Source organism: Astatotilapia calliptera, chromosome 3 (genome assembly GCF_964374335.1).
Source record: "Astatotilapia calliptera chromosome 3, fAstCal68.1, whole genome shotgun sequence".
In the NCBI taxonomy this organism is placed as follows: domain Eukaryota; kingdom Metazoa; phylum Chordata; class Actinopteri; order Cichliformes; family Cichlidae; genus Astatotilapia; species Astatotilapia calliptera.
In genome coordinates, this window is record NC_137424.1 from 72,421,389 (window position 1) to 72,444,349 (window position 22,961).

The following is a 22,961-nucleotide window of genomic DNA, read 5'->3' on the forward strand; positions in this document are numbered from 1 at the left end:
AAAACAAAAACAATCAAGACGTCTATTAAGTTGCTTAAAGGCATTTCAGAAACAGTTTTGTCTGTAAAAGAGAGCATTCAACAGGTATATATGTAACTCTTTATTAACACTTACATAATGATAATATAATTGTCTTTAAAAATATATTTTTTTATTAAAAATATTTATATATTAAAAAAATCTTTTTTAAAGTGTTTATAAAGGCACAGTGGACACATGAACCAAGCAAAAAAACCCAAAAACAAACCCAGTGTTTAACCCTTGGATGCACAACCTACCAGTACCTACACTCTTCCACGAGTGGGGTAAAAAATGACCGCAAATAAAATCAATGCATTTTGCTATAAACTCGGTTGTTATTCTTCAAAATCTTTAAAACGAAGAGTTGTAATATTTTCATATTTGAGGTATTCCTCATAAAACATGTTTGTGACATGAGGCCCGTTTCATTTTTATTTATTTTTTCATTAATTTTAAGAAATTGGAGTTTTTGTATCACTTGTATCACTTTTGTATGCTTGCTCAGTATATACTGCAGAAGGTGGGTTTTCCTTCTGAAAGGCACAAGTTATTCATCCACTGTAACACAATCACTGAGGATGAATTTCTGCCTGTAGTTGACCAGGAACAGGCCCCATATGTAGCAGAAAGCTGCCATGTGGTTTGTTTTCAGTCGGTAGGCTCTGGTCCTCTTGTCATCAAAGTGCAAGAAACGGTCAGTATCTTTAAATCTTTGAATTGACATAGTGGCCTTTAACAATGCGTTATGCAGAGGACTCCCAAAAAGCACACCGACTGGTACATCCCAGTTCTTCTCAGTTCCTGCAAGAATGGTCAATCAAATGAACGCCAGGAGCTTATGTTTGATTATATTTTTCCACTCTTTTCCCCTGGCTGTGGCTACTCTTTGTGCCTCCATGTTTGTGCATGTCAGCACCTCTTCTGTTTTATTAGAATTATATTCTATCATTTGTATTGCCCTACAAATGATCCAGGACGGATGGGCTCTTCATCCCATCCGTCCTGGATCATTTGTAGGGCAAGGTCCACAGGGATCCTAGCTGGCCTCATAGCAGCCATGTTACTTTAAATGTAAAAAAATATATATATCATAAAGGACAATGTTTGAAATGCACAGAAAACTATAAACAGGGCTGCACATAAATGGTCCGCAGGTGCACAATAAAAATAAAAGACGCGTACCAGATAAGAAGTTGGAACGCTCGTTTGCGTACATTAGACGTTCTGGAGGAGGACAGACATTTGTTCAGAACTCTTAAAGATGTTGAAGAAGCAAGCTGTGTAAGCAATTACTTTGGTGTTCCTCCACCGCAAAAGAAGCACATATTCTCTGAATTTCTGGGAATACTTTTATTTGACAGTGAATGTGCACCTGCAGTCCACTTATGTGCAGCCCTGACTATAAATCATGTACGTTACTGTGTAAAAATTAATTCTTGATCCATCAGAAGTGTAAGTGGGTCAGTCAGAGTTGCTAAGAATGAAAGTTTCATAGAAGATTCCACAGGAATTGCTTGGTGTCATTTTTGACCCCAGTTGTGGAAGAGTGGGGTAGTGATACAAAACCTGTATTTTTTTTAAATTAATGAAAAAATAAATAAAAATAGAAATTGCCTCATGTTACAAACATATTTTATGAGGAATACCTGGAATATGAATATATTACAACTTTGCATTTTAAAGATTTGAAGAAAAACAACCCGTGGGGTAATCTAAGGGTTAAAGAAGGCCACAGGGTGAAGACGCCAAAGTTGAGTAGCAACGTCTTCCAACATTTTGGAGGTAAAGTTTGGTTTTTAAGGCACAAACCCTCTTACTTTGGTACAAAATCAAAATCAGGAGTGGAGCACTTCATTAATATAGGTGGGGGCCTCACTCCAAAAGGCCACAGTAACAAGAACTTTAAACACGGTCACAGCAGAAGCTTTAATGGTGAACATGATGATAATCAGAGACCTTTGACCTCTATAGCAGTCTGCTGGATGTTCAGGAGAGTTCATCTATGTCCTCACATCATCTAACTCACAGTTTAGTTGTGGAGATTGAAGATGAAGCTCAACATCATCACTTTCTTTCTCTCTTTGATCGTCTGTCTTCTTTATCGATAACAATGACTCATTCAAACAGCAGCAGGAATGATAATAGCTTCTTTGTTTTTTAGTTGTTTTTTATGTATATACAACAAGCAATAAGAAGCACAAGAATAATAACCAAAACAACTAACAGAACTATCCAGGCAGGATGTCCTCCTGATGGACCTGCAGGTGAGAAACAGGTATCAGCTGTCAGGTAAGTGATGAGTGAACAACAGAACAGAATCCATTTCCTCTTTTAGTTAAATAGATCAGGTTATTAAAAATACGTTCTATTATTTATAAAGTAAGAAAATGTTCATATAGGTGGATTTTTGTGTGCTTTTTCATTCAAGAACAGGAAACATGTGACCTGACCAAAATAGCAGCCAACATCTTGTTTTTGAAAATGGCTGACACAAAAAATAGAAAAACAATCATAAAACTAGAAAATACAATTTAACATGCCTGTGAGAGGTTATTCAGGGTCAGATGTTGTGTTGGTGCTTTGTTTGTATTGTTGTGCAGCCCAAATGAAAAGCTTGATTTTATTATTATTCTACAGTCTCTGTATACTGAATTTGGATCCACACTCTCACCCCTTCATGCCGTATAACATCAAAAAAGTTACAAAAATGATTTGTGTTCAACAACAAAAATGGGACCTCTCTCTCTCATGTGGACATTTTTCTGACACACTTTGAAGCTGATGGACGTTTTGTGTCTGCACTCAGTACGTTTTCACCAGCTATGGCACCGGCAGGATTCACTTTCACAGACTCACAACCACCAGCTTCACCCCTCCCCTCCCCCTCCAGCAGTTACACATGTTATATTAAGATTTATATCTAGTTGGTATTGGTATGGCGAGTAACCTTCAGTGAATGTCATAAATCACACAGCAATAGTACATTCATGTAATTGTAAAAAGCATAATGATATATTAAGTAATCTAAAGTATTCAGAAGACGCTACTCTGAGTAACGTTACGGAATACATTACAAAATACATTTTGGGGCATGTATTCTGTAATCTGTAGTGAAATACATTTTAAAAGTAACCTTCCAAACACTGGTCATACAACAAACAAACATCAACAACCAGGATGCAGCTTCACCTCTGATCACACACACACTCAGCTCTACTCACTCACATGAAGTACAAACACGAAGGTAGGTGATGCTGATGGACTTCCACGAGTCTGTTTCTTCCATTAAGACACGACACTCGTATGTTCCAGTGTCATTATTCGTCACATTCTTCAGAATCAAAGACACGTCTCCATCCTTCATCTGTCTGTCCTGCAGATCCACCCGGTTCTTAAAAGATGGATGCTGGTACTCTGGATCAAACTGACCATCGTGGTACACAAGAACATATTTATCTCCCAGGTCAGCTCTGCTCCAGTGTACAGATGTGATGTTGTTGTTTGGAGCTCGACATGTCAGAGTGACGCTCTTCTGTACAGACTCAGCTGGGATGATTTTCCTGTCTGAAAGAGAAACAACACAGAGCAGAGAGGTTAAAGGTCAAAGTACAATTATGATCAGAATGATTGACTTTAAATATTTTGTTTATTTCCTTTGACATTTGAGTATTTAGTCATGTTGGATTTAATGAACCTCTGAACATCCAGCATCTATTTAAATGTTTTAAAGTGATTGAACATGTTCTGTTGTCTCTTTCTCTTTAATATCTCTCACACTCCTGTCACACTGGTGTGTGTGACTGCAGCAGCATCTGCACATGTGCAGCTGTCGGCTGCTCCTCCTACACTCAGCTTCAGTCTAACCTGATGTGACTCTAACTCTATTCCAGCCATATGATTGGTTCAGAGTGATGCTATTTTTATTGTTATTGAACTTTCATGTTTCCTGTCAAAACAAGGAGGTAATAAATTTTTGAGTACATTTTACTTTGAGTCACTACATTTTTTAACAAATATGTGTACTTTCTACTTCTTTACATTTTCAGACAGACTGGTTACTTTGTCTTTATCTATAGTTCATACTGTGAGATTAATGTGGGCCGGAAACCATGCACCACTTTCTGTATGTTCACCATCTTGCTAGCACTACAGAAAATAAGGAATCATGAAGGCAGTGAGGTTATTTTAAGTAGCAGGTAATTCAAAATGAAAAGTTTCTATCAGCTCAACAAACATCAGCAAACACTGTTTGTGTGCAGTTTGTCTCACAGTGTGTTGCTAGCTAAAGGCCCAGCTGCTGTATTTCATAGGGAGTAAAAAGAAAGAGAGCTAACTTCTCTCAGCAATAGAGAAAGATAAGAAAGAAAGGAGAGGAGAGGAAAAATAGAGCTTAGATTTAAAGATAATGACTCCTTAGTGGAATCTGATAAACTGCAAATATAAACAATGCATGTAAGGTCCCAAAAGATTGATTCTGTTCATCTGGATGTAAATTTTTCAGTAGGAGAAACATTTCATCACTCAACCAAGTGACTGCAGGTTTCCCCAACCTTATAAAGAGAACATTTACACAATAACTGAATCTAGCCCACTGAATGAACAATAGGCTGTGAGGTCAATTCCTTGATCATTAATTAAGGACATTGCCAAGACAAAAACCACTGATAAATGACCATGAGTATCATTCACAGAGAGTTGGGGGATGGCTACAATCACAGTATTGTAAGATGGTGAAAGATGTACCCTTAGTCCCCCTCCTCGATTCAGAGATGGTCTTTCCCTTTTCACATAAATGGCCTCCTTGACTTCCTGCTCAAACCAGCGTTCCTCCCTGTCCAGGATGTGTACATCCTCATCATTGAAAGAGTGTCCACTGGCCTGTAGGTGTAAATAGACTGCAGAGTCCTGGCCTGATGAGGTAGCTCTTGTGTGTTGTGGCATCTGCTTTGCCAGAGGTTGCTTGGTTTCCCCGATGTATAAATCCGGGCAATCATCCTGGCACTTAACAGCATACGTACACTATGTTACTCTGTTTGTGTCAGAAGACAAATTTTTTATGTAGCGTGATTTGGGGTTTAAAAGCCACAGAGACCCGTTGTTTGGAAAAAAATGCGTGTCAACTGTTCTGATACTCTTGACATGTTTGGGATCACTACAGGTTTTCGCTACAGGTTTTAGTCAGCAGTTGTCCTTCTCTCCTGGAGCTTTCTTTAGGTGCCTTCCCAGTTTTGACAAATGTTGAGCTTGGATAACAACATTTACTCTGCGCTTACAGTAGATTTATGGTACACATGAGCTTTTAGATGTCCTCCATTACTCACAGTCTTAGAAGGCTAACCTGCCACTATTCTCATATCCTCCCAGCTGAATTTGATGTGTCGGCCCACCAAGTTAATGTGATCCGTGAATTGTTTTCAAGTAAAGTCAAGTCATCTTTACTTATATAGCACATTTAAAGGACATCAAGTGTCGTTGAAAGTGCTGAACAGAGACATAATAGTGGTTGTTATGTCCCTACGATGAAGATCTAGGGGTGTGTGTGGGGACTGGTAACAAATGGGTCCAGAACAGAATGAAAGGAGAACAGCCAGAGGTGTTTAGTAAATAAAATCGTTTTAATAATCGTTTTTATTATAGAGAACCTTGCATACTTCCTACAACTAAGAAGCACATGCTCAACCGTCTCCATAGCATTGCACCACCACACAACCCATAAAGACTACCATTTAAAAAGCAGTGGCCTGTTCGTATTCTACTGATAATAACCAGAAGTTCTTACTTTCTGTCCAAACTATACTTTTCCTTTGACAGTGGTATCTGTACATCTATATCGACTTGCTTCCTTCCTGACTCTTGGTGGCGCTGTCACTTGGTGTTCACTCGCTCTGTGGTAGAGTATCACTTCCTTTTTCTGCTCAAACACAGTGGTGTTTCTGAGTAGCTTATCTGCTTAGCAGATACTTTTACTTTTCTTTTTTTTATTTTATTTATTTATTTATTTATTTTATTTTTTTACTTTTATTTTTCCATAGTATAATCTTCACGTGCTTCATCCGAAGCACACTTTCTGTGTACTCACTAACTAATTTATAGCCAAAGTATTCACCCACTGTCTCTGTACTGTCTCGCTAGCTTAGCTTAGCTTAGCTCGTAGCCGACTCGTTAGCACCATGGCTACTTCACCTGTCCCTCCTGCACTTTCCTGCTCATTGTGTCAGATGTTTAGCTACTCCTCGGCCTCCTTTAGTAGTAATGGTATCCGTAACAAATGTAGCATATTTGCAGCTCTGGAGGCCAGGATTACTGAATTGGAGACTCGGCTTCGGACCCTTCATTCATCCGTAGCTAGCCAGGCCCCTGTAGCTGGTGCAGCCGAAGATAGCATAGGCCCCGCTAGCTTTTCCCCGGCAGACCCCAAGCAGCTGGGGAAACAGGGCGGCTGGGTGATGGTGAGGAGGAAGCATAGTCCTAAACAGAAGCCCCAGGTACACCACCAACCTGTTCATGTGTCTAACTGTTTTTCCCCACTCGGCAACACACCCGCCGGCGGTCAAACTCTGGTAATTGGTGATTCTGTTCTCAGACATGTGAAACTAGAGACAATGGCAATCATAGTCAATTGTCTTCCAGGGGCCAGAGCAGCCAACATTGAGGGAAATTTAAAACTGCTGGCTAAGGGTAAACGTAAATTCAGTAAAATCATAATTCACGTTGGCAGTAATGACACCCGGTTACGCCAATCGGAGGTCACTAAAATCAATATTGAATCGGTGTGCAACTTTGCTAAAACAATGTCGGACTCTGTAGTTTTCTCTGGTCCCCTCCCCAATCAGACCAGGAGTGACAAGTTTAGCCGCATGTTCTCCTTAAATTGCTGGCTGTCTGAGTGGTGTCCCAGAAACGATGTGGGCTTCATAGATAATTGGCAAACCTTCTGGAGGAAACCTGGTCTTGTTAGGAGAGACGGCATCCATCCCACTTTGGATGGAACAGCTCTCATTTCTAGAAATATGGACAAATTTATTAAAGCCCCCAAAATATGACTATCCAGAGTTGGGACCAGTAAGCAGAGTTGCAGTCTTACATGCCTCTCTGCAGCTTCTCTCCTTCTGCTATCCCCCAAAAAAACCCATCTCCATTGAGATTGTGTCAGCTCCCTAACAGACAAAAAACAAACTAAAAACCAGCAATAAACAACTTAAACATAAACAATTACAAAGAAATGTAATGGGGAAGGCTTTAGGACCCAGGGGACCCAATGGAGGGTATAAAAGAGGAAGTAGCAGCAGGTGCTCTTTATTTCCACTGACGAGCGGCTGTGAACAATGTTTGTGTGAGTAGGTGAAGAGCCTGAGAAGTTTTAATTGTCTGCTACACAAACAGTTGTTTTAAACCTCTACATCAGAGGTTCGAGGTACAGGCTGTCTCTCTTTTAGTGCTTTTTTAAATGTCAAATATATTAAGTTAACATACCTCCAGCAGACAGCTGTGTTTGCTGCACACCTGGCTTGTCTTGGCTAATCTTTTAAAATCACTACTAAAAACATAAAATACAATAAACATCAAATACATTTCAACAAATTTAAAAAAAATTGTCTGGGTTGGGTTTTGAAATGGGACGGTCTAGCCTTCGTCGCGCTGCTCAGGTTGCCTAGCACTCATGATACGTTTCATACAACACTGTTTGACAGAAATGAAGGAGAAAAAAATGTTTTTTGGTCATTAATTTTTGTTATGACATCACTTTGATTAGTTGAGTATCTGAGGCTGAGACCACGGGACTGTAAAACATGGTATTTGGGCTTCTTTTCTGTACTGAACAGTCATGTCAAGATTAGTTAGTAAATAACAATTAGCTAATGTTGTTCATGAGAATAAAATCATCTCACTCTGGTAATGTAAATGTAATATGGCCAACATTATAGTTATTGTCAGATTATTATGATATATTACAGCAGTGAGCTTGAACTCTGTGTCAAAGATTCAAGTTGCAGTCATTTATATTTCCTATCACATTGAATCTTCACTGAAAGACAAGTATCTTTGACAGTGTATATATAGATGTATTATATATAAGAGACAAATATTGTTCTTTCAGTATGTTGGCATAACATTACATTTGGCTCAAAGATTAGATATATGTGTAAAAACAAAATGTACGAGCTGTGATAACTGTTTCTGATAAAATGAAGAGTAGACTGATATATTGAATATTCCTTTATTGGGTGAGAAAATCACACCATGTCATAACTGCTTTAAGTCATACAGAATAGATATCAGAGCCTTAATCAGGCGGACTTCTGCTAAATGGGTCAAACTGGGCAGAAAGTCTACAAACACATAACATCCTTATAGAATATGATGTAACACTGTAGATCAACTTACCTCAGAATATATAAAGCATATAAACAATTACAGCAATATGATGCAACAAACACAGCGGTGCTACTGATCCAAAATACTCAAAGCTTCATAGAACTGAAACAAACATTTATTTTTAGCTCCGTTCTGCTGCTGATACATACTTTAGGTTTCTGAATATTAAACTTGTTGCTGCCTTTCACACCCTAGGCCATGTGACCTCAGGAAATCACATGATAGGGTGGGGCCAGGTTTCACAATGAGTTCACCCGAAACCCTGGCTGATTGTGACCCACACCCGTTTTCACACCTTGGCTCATGTGATTAGGTAGAGTTTCATTAGGGGGTACTTTTGTCCCTCTCAGGGGGACACTCCCACAGGGCTTAAATGTGGGAATCTCCACCATTTGACCTTAGAACTGAAGAAGCTTCTCGGATGAGAGGTGAAATGTCGTCAAGCAAGTTAAAGAAGTCCAGACGCTTTTCTTTACAAGCTCCTTAGACTACGATGACCTGGATGACTGAGAACCTTCACAGACCTACTCTGTATGTTCGTATGGGTCTAACCCTTTAAGTCCTTTGATTTTTTCCTCGTACTTTATTTTGCCTTTTCATTAACTCTGTCTTTGTACGGACGTGCCGAGTTCTCCGTCGTTTTGTACATAACTGTTTTTGGGGCAAATAAAATGCAAGTAGGGATTCAAAACGCAGAATTAATGATTAGCAGTGCTGGAAATGCTAGTGCTTCATGCAGTGTTTTGATTTTGTTGCCACTTGTACCCACAATGCAATGCACGAAAGTCACGTGGTCTGTCAATCTCTATATGGTGGACTGTTAAAGAAGAAGCCATATACAGGGGTGAGGGGAGGTGACCCTTTTGTGATCACCAGGAAGCCATACACACACATACACACAAACACACACATACACACACACGTGCTCGCACATGCATGCACACACACATACACTGTTTTTAACTTTTATGACACCATAGGGGTTTTTCAATGGGAGGTTGTGTCATTTCAATAAAAGGACTGCAAGCAAGGGCTGAAGTTGGAGTTTGCAATGGGTGATCGTGGCTCACGAGTTGGCAGTTCATCTATAATCAGAAGGTTGCCGGTTTAAGCCCCGGCTTGGACAGTCTCGGTCGTTGTTTCCTTGGGCAAGACACTTCACCCGTTGCCTACTGGTGGTGGTCAGAGGGCCTGGTGGCGCCAGTGTCCGACAGCCTCGCCTCTGTCAGTGCGCCCCAGGGCAGCTGTGGCTAAAATGTAGCTGCCATCACCATTGTGTGAATGGGTTAATTAATGTAGTGTAAACCAATTTCGAGTCATTAAGGACTAAGTAAAGCGCTTTACAAATACAGGCCATTTACCATTTGCTCCTCGGGTGAGGAGCCTCCAGGACCCTGGTCCAGCGGTCTTCCCTTGCAAGTGAAAAACCAATTGATCTCTCTTTGTCGTTCTTTGTTAACGGTGATAAGTCTCCGAACCAGCAAGGCCTGTGAGCGCAGATGTAACAACACCAATGTTTCTGCTTGTAGTACTGTAAAATAGGTGGAATGAAGACACAGTTCCAAAAGCAAACACATTTGGTTGGTGCTGAGAGTGGTCCTGTTGCTAGGGTTGGGGTCATCCTGTAATTTCTTACGAACTACCTTGAATGCAGTAACTGGGATGCAAGTGAAGAGAGATGTAACATCAAATGAGACCATTGTTTCATCTGCCTCTGACAGTTGTGCAGTTACACATCTGGCTACAACTAACAACTTAAATTCAGTTGACCAATTCAACAAAGAGCAGCAGGTCAGATGCTCACACAGTAATCTAAGAAAATGCACTGAAGCTCATATTAGAAATTATTGTGAGTTGTGATTCTTTTCCCTGTGCTGAGACATAACACAGATCTCAGGGCACCAGCAGGATTCACTTTCACAGACTCACAACCACCAGCTTCACCCCTCCCCTCCCCCTCCAGCTGTAGGCTTTAACATTGAGTTTCCCCACACATGTTTACAGACGAGTTAGAGAGCAAGAGAAGAAGAGACGGATTCATAAATGTCTTTGTTTCTGCTCTAACCAAACAATGCTGCTCTACAACTCTAGACTACCAGCCACAAAGACAACAGCTGGAGAAACATCTGTCTACTTCTGACATCCACCAGCTCATCCATACAACAAACAAACATCAACAACCAGGAAGCAGCTTCACCTCTGATCACACACACACTCAACTCTACTCACTCACCTGGACAAACAACAACAGTAAGGGTGGTGTTGCTGATGATCTCCCATGAGTGTCTTTCTGTCACGTAAACACGACACTCGTATGTTCCAATATCAGCAATCGACACATTTCTTAGAATCAAAGACGCGTCTCCGTCCTTCATCTGTCTGTCCTGCAGATCCACCCGGTTCTTAAAAGATGGATGCTGGTCATCTGGAACAAACTGTCCACCCTGGTACAAAAGCACATATTTATCTCCCAGGCCAGCTCTGCTCCAGTGTGCAGATCTGATGTTGTTGTTGTTGTCGTTGTTTGGAGCTCGACATGTCAGAGTGACGTCCTGTCCAGGCACAGCTGTGATGATTTTCTGGGCTGAAAGAGCAAACAACGCAGAGCAGAGAGGTTAAAGGTCAAAGTACAATTATGTTCAGAATGATTGACTTTAAATATTTTGTTTATTTCGTTTTACATTTGAGATTTTAGTGTGACTCAATGAGGGAGAATTTTAGCCTCATGTTAAACATGCAAAGTGTCAGAAACTACAAGATGTTAGCTTCCACAGCAACAACAACATGTGAACATAATGTGTGAGAGAAAGCAGCCCTCTCAATATAAGACACAGTAAGTTTCTTAAGGGCATATTTATAGAAATTTTCTTAAAAAACACATATGCAGGTGTTGCATGTAGATAAAATGTTTCAAAATCAGTATACACATATTTCACATAAATATAATCTATAACATTTTTTTTCTGTTGCCCACATAATTCACCCCCACCACCGTTAGTGTTTAGTGTTCCCGGTCAATATTGACCGGTCAGTTTTAACAGCTCTTCAATTAACATAACAAACATTTTTCACCACCAAATTCATCTTGATGCATGCTCAATCATCCAGGTAAGTAAATCTCCAAAAGTCAATTCTGTTCATCTGGATGTAACATTTTCTGTGGGAGAAATGTTTCATCACTCATCCAAGTGACTTCTTTAGTCTCAGCTGACTGCAGGTTTCCCCAATCTTATAAACAGTACATTTGCATGATGACTGAAACCAGCCCACTGAAGGAACAATGGGCTGGGAGGTCAGTTCCTTAATCATAATTATGCAAATTCTCATGACCATTGATCAACAACCACTGACCAAAACCCACTGATCAATGGCCATGAGTCCCATTCACAGAGAGTTGGTGAATGGCTGCAATCACAGCATTGTAAGATGGCGAAAGATGTATCCTTAGTCCTCCTCCTCGATTCAGAGATGGTCTTTCCCTTTTCACGTAAACGGCCTCCTTGACTCCGCGCTCAAACCAGCGTTCCTCCCTGTCCAGGATGTGTACATCCTCATCATTGAAAGAGTGTCCACTGGCCTGTAGGTGTAAATAGACTGCAGAGTCCTGGCCTGATGAGGTAGCTCTTCTGCGTTGTGCCATCTGCTTTGCCAGAGGTTGTTTCGTTTCCCCGATGTATAAATCCTGGCACTTAACAGCGTAAATGCATGTGGTTTCAGGATGTGGTGTTCAGAGCTGCCCACCAGTGGCTTGAGGATCGAAGCCAGAAACTTGGAGATGTTATAGGTGACAGAGTTAATCACACAGACAATTGGCCTTAAAGGTATCTTCGGTAAACCATACAGACTTGGTGTATAACCTGTGGTTTGAGGTCCGGTCGATAGTCTTGTCTTGTTCTAACTGCTTCAGACAGTCTATCACCTTCTTCCTGTAGCCACTTCCTGGGTTTCGTTTCAGTGATTCTAACAGTGACTCGATGAGAATACCTCTATTCCAGCCATGTGATTGATTCAGTGTAGGGATGGGTATCGTTTAGGTTTTATCCGATACCGGTGCCAAATCGGTACTTTTGAAACGGTGCCGGTGCTTAAACGGTGCTCGAACCGGTGCTTAAAGAATGGAGAACACAAACTTTGTCCATAAACCTCTCATGTTCAGCTGTTTTTTTTTTTTTTGTAAAAAGATAACAATGTTAGCCTTTTCTGCAGCTATGGGGCATATATGGTATCACTCTTGGCTGGAAGCAGTGCTTAAACAATGGAAAAAAAACACAAACTTTGTCCAAAAACCTCTCATGTTCAGCTGTTTCCCACTTTTTCTTTGGTCATTTTAGCCTTTTTGGCCAGGGTGAAGGGAGTATCTGCCATCAAACAAGAGGACAGCCGCATGTAGCTATGATGATGTTTGCTAGTTCACCTTACATGCATTAATGTAATAATGTGGTTAGCCTACTCAACGTAAATTACACTCGAACAACATTAAGCGACTCACGCAGAGAAGAACGGCTTCATCATCCTCATCATTTCTGCTACACTGGCAGGGCTAGGGGCCAGGACTCTATTCTTCGGGTTTTTGGGGGATGTTGCTCCGGGTCCGATAACTGGCAACCCACCCAACGTGCACAGTGTGAGGTCTCACAGCAAGCTATCAAATACGGCGCATTTCTCGGCTTTTAAAAAAACCGCTATGCGTCGCCAGGTGTTTCATCGGATTCGAGGTGTTACCTCCTTTGACAGTATCACAGTATCAGCTTAAAGCACTTGTTGCAGGCTGCTGAGTTTGCATCTTTTGCTGTGAAGTACAGCCAGACTTTTGACCGCTTCGCCTTGGACATTTTTAATCTGTAGCTCTGCTCTAACTGAACGTACGTACCTGGCCCCGCCTACTATCCTGGGAAATGTAAAATGATTGGCTAGAAGTGTATCACAGCTCAGGAAAAAAAAGCACCGAAATAAAGCACCGAAATGTGCGCTGCTTTTCGGTCTGGTTACTACCATTTATGTCAGAACTGGTGCCATCATGGCACCGGACACCGGTACCCATCCCTAGTTCAGTGTGATGCTATTTTCATTGTTACTGGACTCTCGTGATGTCAAAATATGGCTGGAATAAATTCTAGTTTTTGTTTGTTTTGTATGCAGTTTGCCTCACAGTGTGTTGCAGCTAAAGGCCCAGCTGCTGTATTTCACTGAGAGGGAAAAGAAAGAGAGCTAACTTCACTCAGCGATGGAGAAAGATCAGAAAGAAGAGAGGTTAAATTTAAAGGGAAGGACTGCTCTGTGGTGTTTGATAAACTGGAAATGTGAACATTACATGTAATCTCCTCATTTCAGTCACATGTTGGGTTTCCCTGGAAAACATCCTAAGATATTCTAACTATGAAAATACAGTTTAGTGGTTTTATGCAGAACACATCTGGTTGAATTCAGTTGTGTAAATCCATAAAGAAAAACAGGTCAGCTGATCACAGCTTGTACACTAAGAAAACCTACTGAAGCTCATAGTAGAAATTATTGTGGATTGTGATTTTTTTTTCCCTTTGCTGATCCACTACACAAATCTCAGGGTTCCCCATCTGATGAATCTCAGTGTAACCCCTGACTGAATCATTTTACTGTTCATGTGTGGAGGAAAAGTCACCCTCTACCCTTTAGACGACAAAAATAATCCTTCACTGGAGGTGTGCTAAATAACAGATTCAAGCTAAGTAAATTCATCACATTTCAGGAGCGGGACCTAACCTCATGCACGCCCCTTCTGGCCATCAGTGTGTAAATATGACTCCTTCACTAATAACCTCTGTTCCGATTTCCATGCACTCCTGCTTTATTTTTTTCTTCTACTTCACTTCTCACTACTTCATGGGGAACTGCCCGGCCCGGGAGCCGCTGCCAGTCCCCTCTGAGGCCTTCTCCAAACTGCAGCATCAGTTCACGGTTCTTAATCCATCATCATTCATCTTAACTAAGGATGTTGTCCCAGCTAGTGAACTAAAGCATGCAAGTGAGTTCCTGCAGGTTACACAAAACAACAACATGTGCTGATAATAAGTGAACATAATGTGTGAGAGAAAGCAGCCCTCTCATTATAAGACACTGTGAGTCTCTGCATGCTGCCTTTATGGAGCTACAGCTGTTTGTGTACAGTTCAAACTTCCAATGAGTCTGTTAAAGAAATCACAGTATAGTGACGTTTGGTAGGCTGGACTGTATGACAATAAGAAACACATTTGTTATGATAAGAGTTTAATAAAAAGAAGTTTAACAGGTTCAGTTCTTGAATGTTTATCATAAATAATATGAGAGATATTTTATTGAACAAAATATCAGAAATCTGCACTGTCATGAACAAATGTGAAAATGTAATTTTTCATGATTTATTGGGTTAACCCTCTGAGGTCTAAAATATAATTGGCCATTTTTGACGACACTTTTTTTTTTTTACATTTACATTCATTTTTTTTCTTGTCTTACATGTATCGTTCTTTTCAGCTCCAACCTCACATGTCTGAATGTGCAGTTGTTTTTTTTTCATTGACATACTGTAGTAACACTGACTGATCTGAAATCACACAAAGAACAATAAAAATAAAATCCCAGTAGTAGTTTTTTTATCTGCTTTTTTTTTAAAATTGTAAAATCCACACATATGTGGATTGTGTGGGCTCTCTCTTCTCTGATTTGATTGTTACATTTGTGATTGAAAGGACATTGACCAATCAGCTGAAAGGAAGAAAAATTGGCTGAAATTCATACTCGTAATTTGAAACTGACACACAAACAGGAAACTTGAGCGCAGAGTTTTACACATAGTCTTTTGCTTTGTATCTGTAACCAGACCTTAACAAAACAAAGTTTGTAACTTGTGTAAATATTTTTTAAAACACAAAAATTCTCATTTGTAGATGCACAAACATAATTTTTTTCAGATATTTTGGTTGACAAGGTTACAAAACTCTGCATTTGATTTACAAGTACAAACTATTCATGAGCACAGTTTAAGCCCATCCACACATTACATTTGAGCAGCTCGATTACAGATGTTAAATCCACATAGACTCTAACCTTATGTCACTTTCAAACACATTAATATTAACATGTATTGTTCAGTTTCTAACAGTAAATCTCACCTGCTGAGACAAACACAACGACGCTGAAAAACAGGAAATTGGAGCAGAGTGACGCAGTTCCAGCAGACATTTCTGTGTTTCTGTATTAAAATCAGAATCTGCGCTTCAGACGAGAAAACATGAGATGAAGTTTGAGGTTCAGATGAAGCTGAAAGTCCCTGAGTGAAAGAACAGCTCTGTAACTCCACACTTTTGAGTTAGAGAGAGAGGCTGGTGGGCTGGACTGGAGCCCTCCAATGGCTGCAAACCAAAGTTAAATAAATGAAAAAAACTGATGAACAGCCAGCCTTTAAATAGTGACACCATAATATTTGTACCTGTCTTTGAAAAGTTTAGGACTCTTATTATACTGAATGATCGGAAGATGGCGCCGAGTATGGCAGCCTTGTCGCGAGCTCCCCCAAGCAACAACTGTTTTTTGTGTTTAATTTTACTTTTCCTTTATTTTTTCACGAGTAACACACGAGTAACACGACGCAGAGGGAGAAGATCTGGTGTTCTGATTCGACTGAGACGGCGCACTAATAGACTACCACTACCCAGTTTATTTAATGTGCAGTCTCTGGAGAACAAGCTGTGCGAGCTTCGGGCACAGATCTCATTCCAGTCTGTTCTCTGTGCACCGCGCGGACAGGTCACAGGATCTTACTGGGAAAAACAGAGGTGGTGGTGTGTGTTTCATGATCAACAACAGCTGTTGTGATTATGCGAATGTGCACCCGGTCAAATCCTTCTGCTCACCGGACCTGGAGTACCTGATGATTAAGTGCCGGCCATTCTGGCTACCAAGGGAATTTACAGCAGTGATTATTACGGCTGTTTACATTCCCCCACAAGCTGACACTGACCGCGCACTCAGGGAACTGTACAGCGTGATCAGCAGTGAGGAAACCGCACACCCAGAGGCGACGTTTATCACGACCGGGGACTTTAACAAAGGAAACCTGAAGAAAGTTTCACCAAAACTCCACCAACACATCCATTTCAACCCTCGTGGAGACCGGCTACTTGACCACTGCTACACCTCTTTCTAGGAGGATGATCTGATATCCTCATGTTGGTGTTGTCCCCAGATCATCATGAAAATGTTGTTCCAGGTTCAACATTGCAAGTGACCAATCACATTGTTGTGACGTTATTCTTTTGCGCGCCAAGCCATTCGTGCATTTATGAAATTCCAATGTTGCAAGGACAATATCAATTCTGCTTACTGTTTATTAAAGGGTTACGGTTAGGGTTAGGGTCAGGGTCCGTTGATCGGCGGACAGAGGCGGTTTCTCGCAGCTTAAGTACAGTTTTTTGTTTTACGCCGGTTTTTCCCGAAGTCGCAAAAGTATGACGTCACAACATTCTGATTGGTCACTTGCAATGTTGATCCTGGAACAACATTTAGTGTGATGATCTGGGAACAACACCAACATGAGGATATCAGATCGTGCCTTTCCGGGATGCATACAAAGCCCTCCCCCGCGCCCCATTCGGCCAATCAGATCACTGCTCCATCCTTCTCCTGCCCGCCTACAGGCAGAAGCTGAAACAGGATGCTCCAACCCTGAGGGCGGTGCACCGCTGGTCGGACCAATTGGAGTCTACGCTGCGGGACAGTTTTGATCACGTGGACTGGGAAATGTTTCACGTGGCTGCTGACAACATTGATGAGTACACAGACTCAGTCTGCGGATTTATCAGAAAATGCGTGGAAGATTTCGTCCCATCCAGAACAGTTAAATCCTTCCCAAATCAAAAACCCTGGATTAACAGAGATGTTCGCACGGCACTGGCGGCACGGAGCACCGCTTTTGCCTCCGCGAACACATCGGACTACAAACATGCACATTACGAACTCCGGAAGACGATCAAAGCAGCCAAACGTGAGTACAGGGACAGGGTGGAGCGTCCTCGCCCTGTCCGGCCTGGACGTCCCCGCCCTGTCCAGCCACCTGCCAGGCCGTTGCCTAGACATCATCGTTGTCGCGGCCGGCCTCCGGACCTGCCCCGCTGTTGCCATTGCCGTCTGCACGGTTGGCCCCCTGAACTGTCTGCCCATCGCCGCCGTTGCCGTCCGCACGGTCGGCCCCCTGAACTGTTTGGGTGTTGTTTTGGACTCATGTTTTGTTTTTTGGCCCTCTTGGTGCTCTTGTTTTGGTTTGTGTCTGTAAGTTCAGTCTGTTATGTTTCCTGTTTTACTTTGAAAGTCCTTGTCTCATGTAAATGCATCTGGTTGTGCTTCCTTTGCCTCGTTAGGCCTGATTTGCCCCAGCTGTGTTTCCCTCCTGTTACCCATTCCCTGATTGCTCCCTTTGTGTATTTAAGCCCTGTGTTTCAGTTTGTCCGTGTCGCGATCTACCCTCATTTATGCTCTGTGTTCTGTCTGCCTGCTTATGTAAATTTATTTGGATTTTTGTTACGTTTTGCCATCCAGCAATAAAAGCTGAGTTTTGAAGTACACTTTTGCCTGCTGTGAGTCTGCACTTTGGTTCCACCATTTCCGGCCTGCCCACAGCCATTTCATGACAGCTACTTGTCCGGACGAGATTCCCGGCCGCATTCTCAAGTCATGCGCGGCTCAGCTGGCTGGAGTGTTTACACACATCTTCAACCTTTCCCTCTCTCTGTCTGTAGTCCCAGCCTGCTTCAAAATGGCCACCATCTTCCCTGTACCCAAATCCTCCACTATCTCCTCATTGAACGACTGACAACCTGTAGCCCTGATCCCCATCGTAAGCAAATGCTTTAAGAAGCTGATCAGGGACTTCGTTTGCTCTGCACTACCGGACTCACTGGACCGTCTACAATTTGCATACCGCCACAACAGGTCCACTGATGATGCCATAGCCCTGACACTACATACTGCCCTGTCACACCTGGAGAAGAGAGACACGTATGTGAGAATGCTGTTTGTAGATTACAGCTCAGCATTCAATACCATCGTTCCCTTGAAGCTGGACAGGAAACTGCAGGATCTAGGACTGAGCAGCTCCCTCTGTAGCTGGATCCTTAACTTCCTGTCTGACAGAGGCCAAGTGGTCAAACTGGGCAGCATCCCCTCATCCCCCTTCACACTGAACACTGGTGCTCCACAGGGGTGTGTACTGAGCCCTCTTTCTGTACTCACTCTACACCTACGACTGCACGGCCACTAACAACTCCAACATCATTGTGAAGTTTGCGGATGACACTACAGTGGTGGGTCTTATCACCAAAGGTGATGAGACGGCCAACAGGGAGGAGGTCAGCGCCCTGACCCACTGGTGTCAAGACAACCATCTCACACTCAACGTCGCAAAGGCAAAGGAGTTGATAGTGGACTTCAGGAGGTGCAGAGAAGTACACACCCCCATCACCATCAACGGCGCTGCTGTGGAGAGAGTGAGCAGCTTCCGCTTCCTTGGTGTACATCTGGCTGAGGATCTTACGTGGTCAGTACACATAAACAAAACCGTGAAGAAGGCGCAACAGCGTCTCTTCTTTCTCAGGAGACTGAAAAGATTCGGCATGAGCCCCCGCATCCTCAGGACCTTCTATCGCTGTGCCATTGAGAGCATCCTCACTGGATACATCACCACCTTGTAAGGCAACAGCACCGCTTACAACCGCAAAGCTCTCCTGTCATGCGGCGGCTGTATGAAGGCAAGACAGGACCCAAATGCACGCCTCTAGACACATGGGGATGAACTCAAAGGCAGGTTTTTATTAAGAGGAACACAAGAAGTCATACAAAACTATACTGTTTTGATGACTGTTTTGAGGCGCTGGGAAGACACGGGAAATGCACACAACCTAGAGGGACGACGCAACACAGAACAAAGGGACACTCTGACATAAATACACAGAAGGTAATGAGGGAAGTGGGAACACACGGGGAACACAGCTGAAGACTATTACTCATGACCGAGCAGGGAGGACACGAAACTGAAAATACTGACACCAAGATGTGGACCTTAAACACAACACAGTACACAGAGATGAGCACAGAGAGAGAGGCAGAGAGAGAGAGAGAGGCAGAGGACAAGGATGAATACGAGGGGATGAGGAGAACACAGAACACAAAGGACGGGAACACGGTACCACGGTACAGTACGGAACAAACACCACAATAAAAGCATGGACACAGGGGGAATCCAAATACCAAACCAAACAATCCAATGGACATAAGGAACAAAATACAAAACCACAGGAAAACTGAGAACACTGGGTCAAAATGACCCAGGACCATGACATCTCCAGAGAGTAGTGGATTTTATCGTGGCGATCGTGGCTCAAGAGTTTGGAGTTTGCCTTGTAGTCAGAAGGTTGCCAGTTCGAGCCCCGGCTCGGACAATCTCGGTCATTGTGTCCTTGGGCAAGACACTTCACCTACCGCTTACTGGTGTTGGCCGATATGGCAGCCTCGCTTCTGTCAGTCTTCCCCAGGGCAGCTGTGGCCACAACTGTACACAGCAAATTCAAAAGTCTTAAATGTTTTGGTGTTAATAGTCTTCTTGCAAAAGTAGAGTTAATTTTACTCTAAGCAGAGTCACATTCTTTTAATGTAACTCTGAGGTGTAAAATGATAGTAGTTAAAATCGAGTGTTAAAAATGAGTGTTTCTATTTCAAATCTGGAGGTGTTACAATGGAAACATTAACTCTTGACCTCTTAACTCTGAACTCCTACAGGGGCTATGACACCAATAGAGTAAATTCACAGACTCCGCCCCCAGCACGGCTCCAATCGAAGCTGAAGTGAAGCCGTTTCAGAACATTTTGCTCTACATATTTGAGTTGTTTGCCATGCTTGGTAAGTCATTTTTTCAAAGGTTGTTTCAATTATTATTATGAGCTTTTACTTCTGTGGCTCTTTGGAGTTGAGACAAAGCTGTGTGAAAGGCATTAGCCATGTTGCTCGGTGATAGCATAATATTCTGTTTTAGCTAGCTGAAAGGTAGGCTACTGTTTGCGGGCAAATACCACAGCCTTGAAAAAAAGCTTGCATGTGAATTTTCAGTCAAACCTTTGGTCAAATACACCTAAAACAATGTCTAGAATGTGAAATGTTGGTATAATGGTGCTACTGGAAGCCTGAAAACGATCGCCCATAAAAAAACGAGCAAACAGCAGTAGCAGGCGTCCTGACTGGATTCTACGTTAGCATTTAGATCCCTCCAGAGTTTTGTGCACACGGTTTAGGTAAAAATGAAAAAGGTTGAGGTTTTACATTTAGTTCAGTATTACCTGTTGCCTGTGTCTTTGTTTTTTGGGAAAATACTTTACACAAGTAATGGCTCAAAGAGGATTTCTTTTTCTTTTTTTTTACTGTGCTGCAATTGTTTACTGGATTATTTGTGCCATTAATTAGTGTGAACAAATTTTTATTCAATCTCCGCACAGGATATGCTTGTGAAGATGGAATATGGGGGAGAGCAGAAGTGCGTTGAAGTTCCACAAAGTGATGAATGAAGGACATGCATATTGTATTGAAGAAATAAGTGATGAGATGCTGTTATTTGCATTTACCAGCTCACCTATGTCAGACCTTTTGATAAACAAAATTCTAATGAAAGTGAGAACATGTATACTGTTACATCTTTCGGAAAATGTTTTGAAATTGTGGTGCACAGTTCAGAATAAATGTTTTTCAAAAACCATTGTGTCTTTTTAGTAAATGTTTATTTCCAAGAGAAATTTCTAGAAGTTCAGAACAGTAAAATTCCCGCTTTTTAGAATGAATTAGAAGATAACTCTTACGTAGTTAAACTAAAATACTCTTTGAGAGTTAATATACAGGGCTCTAGAGTGCGACCAATTTGGTCGCAAATGCGACCAAATTTCTCCATGGTGCGACTAATAAAAAATACTTGGTTGCACCGGTGCGACCAAGTAAAAAAAATACTTGGTCGCACCGGTGCAACCAAGTATTTTCTCGGAAAAAAAGTTTCAGCAACCCTGAAAGTCTCCGTGTGTTCAACAACAGGCACACATTATGCCCATGTCGTGTTCTAAACCAATCAGAGATACTCAGAGGCGGGGACCTCTGTGATTGGCCGTGGTCCAGATATTCCTGCAGACCTACTTGTGTTTACGTTTGAAAGTGCGGGCAGATAGAGAAGGGTGAGTAGCCCAGGTCAGAAGTGTATGAAGTTGGTATTGAGAAAATATGAAAAGAACAATTGATAACTTTTTCGTTAAGTTAAGGCCTGATCAGTCCAAAATTCTGAGCCAGCGCTCTGACACGGAGCCATCAACCTCTCCGTTTTTGTCAAACACTGGTCCGGAGACGGCATCAGAAAATGAGCCACATACGATCGACTCCCAGCCGGAGTCCACTGAAAGTAAAAGTCAGAAAATGTATAGATTTCGAATCGAGTGGCTTGACCAGTTTCCCTGGCTAAGATACAGCCAAGCTGACAATATGATGCACTGCATTTATTGTCGCGAGTGTGGAAAGACCATGGCCGGCAACACAGCATTTGTCACTGGTGCTAATACGTTTCGAATTGAAACGCTGAAAAAGCATACAGCATCGAGAAGACACATTATATGCCGCGATAAATGCTCTGCCAAAATGTCCCCGCTCCCCACTGCCTTTCAGCGGCAGGCAGGAGTAAACGGGTCATCGGAGGAGGCCGAGATGATCATTAAGTTTAACATCGCCTACAATATTGCAAAAGAAGAAGTTCCGTTTACTAAGTTCAAGTCAGAAATAACTCTTCACAGGAAAAATGGCTTGGACATAAACCCCACATACAGCAATGATGTTGCGTGCGCCCAGTTTATAGGCGTAATCGCTGACACACTGAAAAAAAAGACGTCAGTGGAAATTGCGAACAGTACATACATGGCCTTCCTGATCGATGGAGACACAGACATCGCCACAAAAGAATGTGTCATTGTGTACACTCGTCTCTTGCAAAAAGGAAGACCAGCGAATATACTGATTGGACACATTGAGGTCCAGCATGCCCATGCCCAAGGTAAGCCATGTCATGTCACGTAGCCTATGTATATGATTAATAATATTACGTCGTGTTACTGAATTAACCATATCTAGCATGTTCTTATCATTGAAAATTAAACATAGCAATAATACATGAATATAGAAACTCAAACTGAAAAAGACTGCATTGTAAACTCTTGATCTGATAAGTAAATGGTATTTTTTTTTAAATTTGTTTAGGAATTTATGCTGCCTCAAAGAAAGCATTTGCTGCTCTTGGGGACCAGTGCAGTAACTGGTTGGATAAAATCATTGCTATGGGGGCTGATGGAGCTGCTGTTAATTTGGGCAGCAAAGGGGGTGTCAAGTTAATCATTTTGAAAGGTTGTTAGTTAATCATTTACAAATCAAAAAAAACGTGAACATGTAAAACTGCGGTGTTAAGTAATGCAGTTTAAAAATTTGGGTACGCCTAACTTTTGTGCTTGTACGCCTAAATTTTGTGCTGGTGCGCCTAAATTTT

The 22,961-nt window shown here is 41.9% G+C and overlaps 2 protein-coding genes and 1 long non-coding RNA gene across 3 annotated transcripts in view; 2 read left to right on the plus strand and 1 right to left on the minus strand.

Moving 5' to 3' along the window:
• LOC113015028 (junctional adhesion molecule-like) overlaps nt 1-22,961 on the plus strand; it is a 357,528-nt gene that overhangs the window by 213,109 nt on the left and 121,458 nt on the right. The gene's annotated exons all lie outside the window — the stretch shown is intronic.
• On the minus strand, nt 445-15,702 carry LOC145425793 (CXADR-like membrane protein). The gene is made up of 4 exons (XM_080299203.1): nt 15,525-15,702; nt 10,631-10,981; nt 3,247-3,585; nt 445-2,279 (listed from the first exon to the last, which is right to left on the minus strand). Exons 1-4 carry the CDS (start codon nt 15,592-15,594, stop codon nt 2,179-2,181), a joined length of 861 nt encoding a protein of 286 aa, XP_080155329.1. The 5' UTR covers nt 15,595-15,702; the 3' UTR covers nt 445-2,178.
• Nucleotides 19,876-21,149, plus strand: LOC145425809 (uncharacterized). Its single transcript, XR_013906558.1, has 2 exons — nt 19,876-20,302; nt 20,893-21,149. It is a non-coding gene; the product is annotated as an uncharacterized LOC145425809 (long non-coding RNA).

What these genes read in the sequence shown, in the direction of transcription:
- LOC145425793 (XM_080299203.1), bottom strand. Translation starts at nt 15,594, where the DNA reads ATGTCTGCTGGAACTGCGTCACTCTGCTCCAATTTCCTGTTTTTCAGC. An exon ending in CGTTGTGTTTGTCTCAGCAG is followed by an intron (nt 10,982 to 15,524) that starts GTGAGATTTACT and finishes TTGCTCTTTCAG; the next exon opens with CCCAGAAAATCATCACAGCT. An exon ending in CCTTCGTGTTTGTACTTCAT is followed by an intron (nt 2,280 to 3,246) that starts GTGAGTGAGTAG and finishes TCTCACCTGCAG; the next exon opens with GTCCATCAGGAGGACATCCT.